The 8,490-nt window shown below is 37.7% G+C and overlaps 2 protein-coding genes across 2 annotated transcripts; both read left to right on the top strand.

Moving 5' to 3' along the window:
• Positions 1–887: 887 nt before the first annotated feature.
• LOC130545734 (hydroxycarboxylic acid receptor 2-like) lies at positions 888–1,859 on the top strand. Its single transcript, XM_057320451.1, has one exon. The coding sequence runs from the start codon at positions 888–890 to the stop codon at positions 1,857–1,859; it is 972 nt and encodes a 323-aa protein (XP_057176434.1).
• Positions 1,860–3,485: 1,626 nt separating this feature from the next.
• LOC130546173 (B-cell CLL/lymphoma 7 protein family member A-like) lies at positions 3,486–6,931 on the top strand. The gene is made up of 6 exons (XM_057321295.1): positions 3,486–3,647; positions 4,595–4,676; positions 4,759–4,852; positions 5,317–5,463; positions 5,572–5,672; positions 6,065–6,931. The coding sequence occupies exons 1-6, from the start codon at positions 3,556–3,558 to the stop codon at positions 6,134–6,136; spliced, it is 588 nt and encodes a 195-aa protein (XP_057177278.1). The 5' UTR covers positions 3,486–3,555; the 3' UTR covers positions 6,137–6,931.
• The last annotated feature ends 1,559 nt before the right edge of the window (positions 6,932–8,490 follow it).

The raw sequence follows: 8,490 nt of genomic DNA, 5'->3' as shown, positions 1-8,490 counted from the left end.
TGTTCCATGAAGATATTTTGTAAATGTCCTATCGTAAATATATCAAAACTTTATTTTTGTGAGTAATATGCTGTGCTAACGACTTCATTTGAACAACTTTAAAGGTGATTTTCTCAGTATTTTAATTTTTTGCACCCTCAGATTCCAGAGATTTAAATCGTTGTATCTCGGCCTAATATTGTCCGATCTTAACAAATCATATATCAACGGATGGCTTATTTATTCAGCTTTCACCTGATGTAAAAATCTCAATTTTGAAAAATTGACCCATAAGACTGGTTTTGTTGTCCAGGGTCACATATTTACAATTTATATACACATATACACGCGCATATATATATATTAGAGTGTGCATTTTCATTGGAGAAGCCTGTATGACTATTTGTCTCTGTGGAACACAAAAGAAGATATTTTGAGAAATGCCTCAGTGGTTTTGTGTTCATACAATGGAAGTGACTGGGGTTCAATGTTGTTTGGTTAACATTCTTCAAAAGATCTTCTTTTGTGTTTTGCAGAAGAAAGAAAGGGAGACTTTAGGTTTAACATCACATGAGGATGAATAAATGAAGAAAGAATTTTCAGCTGTAGCACAAACCAAACACCAGAGGCCACTGATGCTTCTCTCACTAATGTAAACCGTGCCAAGGCAGAACAGAAGCCATCCCCTGGCATAGGTAAGAAAAACCACATAAACAGATCACATACGATTATTAATTTCATAAGAGGCCCAAATGCCTCCTGAGACCATTTACCCACCACACCTGGGTTTTTGTTGTCCATGTGCACGCAAACAACTACATCATTTGCATGTCAGCAGACATATTTAAGAGCCAGTCTTGGGGCGATCACTGCCATATTGAGATGAAACAGCAGATATCTGAAGAACCATGAACAACTCTTCAAAGTGCTGCGCTTTCAACGCACCAATCTTGGATCAAGTTCTGCCCCCTATTCTATTCACAGAATTCATTTTTGGCCTTATGGGAAACGTCCTCGCTCTCTCAATGTTCTTCTATCACAGGGACACCTGGAAGCCCAATTCTGTTTATCTAGCCCACCTGGCCGTGGCAGATTCTGTGGTCCTCTTCTGTCTGCCTTTCAGGGCTGACTACTACCGCAGAGGGAAGGACTGGGTGTACGGAGACGCTTTCTGCCGCATTCTTCTCTTTCTCTTGGCCGCCAACAGGGCTGCTGGAATATTCTTCCTCACTGCCGTCGCCGTGGACCGCTACCTGAAGATCGTCCACCCTATCAACCGCATCAATCGAATGGGTCTGCGCTATGCCTCGTGGGTCTCGGTCGGTCTGTGGACTCTTATTGTAGCCATGACCGTCTACCTCTTAACAGACCAACATTTCTATTTTCAAAACAACCGCACACAGTGTGAGAGTTTCAACATCTGTTTGGGACATAATTCACTGTCCGACTGGCACAATTCGTTCTACGTTATCCAGTTCTTTCTGCCTACTGGCATTGTTACCTACTGCACGACCTGCATTACGTGGCAGTTGAAGAGTAAGACGGTGGACACGCAGGGTAAAATCAAGAGAGCCGTCCAGTTTGTCTTGGCAGTGGCTGTGGTTTTTATTATATGTTTCTTCCCCAGCAATGTCTCACGTATTGCCGTGTGGGTCCTCAAGTCTTGGTATAGCGAGTGCCATTATTTCGAAGACGCAAATGTGGCTTTTTACACCACCGTCTGCTTCACTTACTTTAACAGCGTGCTCAACCCCATAGTTTATTACTTTTCCAGCCCTGCTTTCAGCGGATCCCTCAATAAAATCTTCATGAAACTCCTAGGAAAGAAAATAGACGATGAAGACAATAGTTGTGCTACAATATCAACTAAGGTCTCTTAGACAAATGATGTCAATTTTCATGTAGACATGGTGATATTTGCATTATAGCCTTACGCTTTGTGTGGGATATTTATTAATTCCATTGTAGCTGCCGATGCAAATTCATGTGTAATCATATTCATCTATAGTGACTAGTTTTATCAAATTGAAAAAGACATTAAAAATGTACATCTTACATTTAGTGATATTCTATGCCCATTATTTTCCTGTTCATATATAAATGAAATGTCTACTTTGTCTTTAAACTAAATATTGATGGCACTATAGCATACTCATAGCATTTTGCGTTGTTTTTCAGTGCATTTGCAGTATACAAGTGATTTTGAAATGATTCATCTTTTCATGTTTTAGATCTTTTGTCTATAAAACAAAGGTGTACTGCAAGGATTAATAATGTTGGTGAATTCTTTTTTTTTGCATTGTAGTTTGTAGTATCAAACATTATTTTAAAGTTACCACATACTGTACTTATGCTTTTAATACTTATTGCATGTGACTAAAACAAGGATTCTTTTTGTCACCTCACTTTTATTAATTAAACATGTTGTGTTTAGTCAAGAAAGTCCTTTTTGTGTCTGCTGTTTTTTCCATAATTTAATTTAGGGGATTTTTATTTATATTGTAAATTATAACATTGATTATTGTAATCACATCTGACTGGGTGTAACCCTCAAAATATTAAATAACACAAATCAATCTCGTTCTGAAAAAGATATTATTTAACATCCTTTAATATATTCGCCCATATTTGGCCTTAACTAAAGTATGAAATTACTTAATCTAAGTATTAATTGTTTTGCTTTGTCTGTTTTAAGTACAGACTATATGTTTTCATTGGATATTTAGTGTGCCACAAGTATTTGTAGCAATTTGTGTAGTAAAAACATATATTTGCGATAATTACCATTTCCACCAACCCTTGCATAAATGTCTACAGTTTTTTTCCTTTTGGTCTGCAAGAGTCTTAACTTGATTTTCTATTGAGTGTTTAAATAAGGTGGACAACAGCTCGGTTTATGTGCCTTTCCCTTTTTGTGTAATTTATTTTTAAAAAATGTATCTTTTCAAAGCAAACCCACGAGAGGTGAAAAAGGTCAGACATACATAGCAGGTCTTCCTAGGGTATGTTTTAAACAGTTTTTATGTACTAATGCATTTTCCCCAAAGCATTTAACCTAAACTAATCAATTTACTGATTTTTAACTGAATCAAATGTGGAAAATTGTACAGCAGAATTTAGATCAAATATCTTTAAAAAAATGCTGAAAAGTGACCAGTTTACATCCATATCTAGAAGAACTAGTTTGAAACGTGCTGCTGACCTAACTAGTTTACAAATTATACTGACAATTAGTGATTCGTAATGTTAATTTAATAAAACCACGTTTGAAAATAATACAAAATGTTGAATAAATTGAAATCTTCTCCGTGGAATGTAACAATACAAAATATTACGTTTAAATTACGTTTTAATTAACATATTAAATACTTTATAAACGTCATTATCTTACTGACAAATGTAACAAGTGGAAAAGTTAAACGCTTAAAAAAAGTTACAAAATATCGCTGCAACAAAAGAACGTGTTTGGCGCAGGCGCGCTCCCGGCCCAGCGCGCCGGCGTTCACTGTATGCGAGTGCGCGCATTGTGTGTGAGCGAACTGCCGGCGAGCTTAAAAATATTATCGAGCGGCGGGAATGTCTGGCAGGTCAGTGCGCGCGGAGACCCGGAGCAGAGCCAAAGATGACATCAAACGCGTTATGGCGGCTATTGACAAAGTACGAAAATGGTAAGACGGCAGAAAAAAAGCCCCGTGTGTTTATTCCACCAGTGGGGGAGGAGAGAAAGAACAAACGAGAAGGACGGCGTGAAACGATAAGGGTCATTTTTGAGCTCGATTTCCAAGTGAACTCGAGCGCACGCCAGGTGCTGTGCGCGCACACGACATCGAGCACTAAGAAAAAAAAGCTGAATGTTTGGAGGGTTTTAAAGCGTCTGGTGGAGATGAAGTAGATCTCGAACCCAGGAGCCATTTCGTTGCAGTCACATGAAGCCATTTCTCTCTGCGGATTTGCGCACTGTAACGTGTGAGATCTGTTTGTTTAGGAAATTGAATAGTAGAAAAACAGCTCACCTGTGCGCGCGGGAACACACCTGCACACACGAACATCGAGTTGAAATGCACCGCGTGAGTTTCTGAACACCAAATAAAGCTGAACACATGGAACTGTGCGGGCTGTGATAGGAAAGTCCGCTAAATGCATGGCTGATATTTAACATGACAGTTATGCGTTTTGGTAAATGCTTTTATCAAAAGTGCATTCAAGATTTACATTCAGTGTTTGCGTGTTCTCTCACTGGGATTCGAACCCCCAACCTTTGCGTTGCTAACATAATATTTTACCAATAGGAACACATGTTATTAAGCACATTTGGAAAGATTATATATATTGTATAACGATTACAGAGACCTGTTAAGCTGCATATGTATACGCAAATGTATAGGCCCTCTGGATACTTTTCAAAGCACACAACATTTGAGATATTTGTGATGGAGGATAAAGTGCCATTTTGATCTAAGCTTTTGTCTAGTCATTTTCAAATCATGCACTCAAGTGGTTCAAGTGAATAATACACCTTTGGGAATATTAATATACATGTTACACTTTTAAGAGAAACAACTGAGAACAGAATATGTCACATTTTATCTTAAAACTTTGGTTTGTTGCTTCACAGGGAGAAGAAATGGGTGACGGTTGGGGACACTTCACTGCGTATCTTCAAATGGGTTCCGGTGGCTGAATCAAAGGCAGATGATGTACGTTTATAAAAGTTAAAGTTTGCAACCATTTTTTGTATATATATATATAAATCTAAATGGCTTTTCTTCTGCTGTACAGAAGAATAAAAAGAAGAAGGGCAGAGAGGAGAAATACGGATCGGAGGCGACAACTCCAGAGAACAGTTCGTCTCCAGGAATGATGGACATGCAGGGTCAGCCATGTGTCTATTTGGGGTGTAAATCGGACAGTTCGTCACGATAGGATATCGATTTTCTCTGGCAGCTGTGCGATATTTGCCGATACCTCGGAAATTTCTGCGTCATGATTCGATTCATTTATCAATTTTTATATAACTTGACTAGTTTACACCAGCAGTTAATTTTTTTATAATTCACAAATGCAACCAAAATATAAAATGAATGTTTAATTACAGCAAACTAACAAAACAAAATACACTTAGACGGGACGTTACGTGGGAAATGAGGACGTGGAGACTAAAATTTTATCGATCCATATCGATGTTCTGCTACACCCCTATGAACTGTTAGCCATGTTAAGACCACCATAAATATGAACATCCCTTCATTACATACATTTTGAAAACTGTGTCCAAATGTCTCATATTTCTTGTAGTGTTTACTCATGGGTGTTCATAACTGTATGGTTAAAATATAGATGAGAACAGCAATCAGAGCTCAATAGCCGACTCCTCTCCTGTGAAGATGGAGACCAGCTGTAGCACAAGCCCGACACCAGAGGTCACTGCTGCTTCTCACACTGATGAAAAGTGCACAGCTGAGCAGACGCCATCCCTCGACAAAGGTAAGAAAAACAAACACTATCTGCAGCTTGTGTGGTGTCTTCAGGAGATGAGCTGTGAGGCTGATGAAATGTGATTCGTATAAAATAAAAATAATTTCTTTTCCACAGAAAATTTTAAATCCACCCCTTCGGTGACGTCAGCAAGCAAAACACTTTCGCAGTTATCAGGGGAGAAGGAATCTCATTTAGACACGTCTAAAAACACTCAGGTGAATCAGGCATCACACACCTTCAAAACAGCACATTAATATCTAAAAAGATATCACAATGGACAGATTCTGAGATTCTCAAACTTGAAGGGCCTTTTACTAACATCAGGGTTTCAACATACTTTCTAAAATTGTCTATTGGTGCCATCAGTTAATTATTCATACTAATTTTCAACAATATTCAATGTTGTGAAATTTTAGATCTTCAGCACAAATCCTGATCTTATCTAATATTCATCTATATATCTTCAAGCCCACATTGGGTTGACAGAAAACAGCATGCTTAATGCAGTTGTTTATGGTCTGCTTGGATCACATGTCACTGAGAGAAATGAACTTGAACACAAATGGAAGTTCTGTTCTCAATATGTGTTTTTGTTGTGCTTTATCAGGAAAGTGAAGATGGTTTCCCACCCACTAAGAAAAGCAAAGTGGAATCGTCTTCTCAGGAAATAGATAAATAAATAAGCTGACCAGTTTGCTCGCACGAGGAAAACATCCTTAACTCACCCAACCATTCTTGATCTTCACTGTTCACACACCGATTGCCAAGTAGAGCTTCACCCTGTTCGTCTTCTTACCTCTTAAAGTTTGTGAAGCGGAGGTGTGCAGACGTCACTGTGCTGGTGAACTGATGCCCAAACACTGACCTGATCCTGTGAGACCCGTACAGACTCCCTCCTGTACAATATACAGCATTCCTTTAACAATGAAGGAGAAAAGTTGAATTTCCTGCTGTGATTATCTTTTGTTATTACATTTGATGACTTTACTAGTAGTCTTTTTACAACTTTCGCCAATCACGAAGGTTGATGTACTGGGGCCCGTTTCAATAAGGAGGTTCAACCAACACCGAGTTAAAATGTGAACGCTGAGTTGATTTACACCGAGATGCGAAACTTTGAGTTTTTGGTTTCGGAACAGCTGATTTGAGTTAGTTCTATCAACTCTGGGTAGGCTTACCTTGAGTTAAGCGCGTGCACCATGACTATGACAAGCCATGATCAATGGAGCGCCAATATTACGATTCACCATGGCAACGGTACCAAAGGAAAACGCAACATGGCAGCAGAAAGCACTACAGTACATACAGTGTGGATTTACTGATGTGCTGAAAATGACTTGAGTTCAAATAATAAGTAGATAAATGTACCAATAAACAAGTAAATTAATCAGTAAATGAATGATAAAACAGAAATAATAAAAAATAATTCTTATGTTCTCACTGCCCATCAGTGCTCTAGTTATACAAATGAAACGTCATGATGTACAGGACATCTGTAGGGCGTCAGACTCTCGTGTCAAAGTCAGACTGATCACGAATTCGAACCCTGCTCGGAGCAGATTTGGGAAGGAATGGCTGCACGTCTAAATTAATTGTTTATTTCCTTTATCGCTTCATTTCTGCATTTATGTCTGTATTTATTAATTTCTTTATTTATAGTTATACACTTTATTAAGTCATTTCTCATCGTCCATAGAAAATTATCCTCTGATGTAATACACGCACGATGGCTGATGTTATTGATGAAATTATGGATGATATGTTTTGATATGTCTAATTCACTGTAAAGAAAAATGGTAGTTTTAATAAAAATGCACAGGAAAATGATAAATTCCACTGGGGAATCCTGAAATCAAAGTACATCTCTATGAATTAATGCAGCCTCTTCACATACAGGATCCTCTATAAAAGCACATTTTAGTCACTGAGAAGGTATCTGTGATCAAAATGTGTGCCATGAATGACTATTAATAAATGAATGAGGTACACCACTTGCGCTTTAAAAAGGGGGAGGAGATTGAAAGAAACTCTGGGTTTACCAAAGAAAACCTGCTGCCGACCAGGTTAGGTTCACAGAATAAGTTACTATGGTTACTGACTCTTGAGTATAAGTTACCTCTCTTTTAGAAACGGGCTTGAGTTACCCCGCTTTCTCGGGTTTGACATACCTCGCATTCTGAAATGGAAAACCCAGAGTTTCCCTCATTTCAGGGTTAATATACTCAGAGTTTTCACTAAACCTTCTTTCTGAAAAGGGCCCCAGTTATAGTGAGGGTGCTTGGTTTGGTACATAGATTCTCTGCTGGGTTTTTTTTAGGTCGCTTTAGTTGTTTCTGATCTGACAAACTGCTTTGTTACACATCAAGTTAAATGAAAATATACCTCATTTCCAAACCAACTGAGCTGGAAATGAATTCTTTACCAATAGAAGATAAGGTCATTTTCAACAATAAATCCATTCTGGCTAATGTAGCAATGTTAAAGGAACTCGCAACAATGGTTTATTATTTATATTTTAAATCAAAAACATTTGGGACCATATTTTCTTGAAATTATTTGATCTTTTACAGTTGATTTAATTTGGTTTTATTTATTCCATCACTAGTGCTTGTTTGTTTTAAACTCATTCAAGTTGTTTTATTAAAAATAATTAACACATAAAGGTTGTTGACGTGTTTTACCACGTTTTCTGGTTTAGTAGTTCGTTGCATAGATTTTTTATTTTCTTATGTTGTTTGGTTAGACCCCAAGAGTCTATAATATTCTCGTCCCTAACTCAGCAAACTTTTTTTTTACATTTTTACTCGCATTACACAAACTAAATTACTTAAACTCACCCTAACGTAAATTACCCATGGTTGTAAGAGTTTTTATAGTAGGCATAGTTTATTTGTAGTAAAAGTATTGGCGTCCCAAAACCACACCAACGTGATATGCAAGTACTCTCATGTGTTATTTTATAACTTTATGTGAGTTATTGATCATATTTGTCGTGAGGTAAAAGACTCACCTCAGAAACCCCGCCATCCGTCA

The sequence above is a fragment of the Triplophysa rosa genome, linkage group LG22, assembly GCF_024868665.1.
Source record: "Triplophysa rosa linkage group LG22, Trosa_1v2, whole genome shotgun sequence".
Lineage (NCBI taxonomy): Eukaryota > Metazoa > Chordata > Actinopteri > Cypriniformes > Nemacheilidae > Triplophysa > Triplophysa rosa.
The sequence above is the reverse complement of the archived record's forward strand: the minus strand, read 5'-3'. Positions and strand labels throughout refer to the sequence as shown.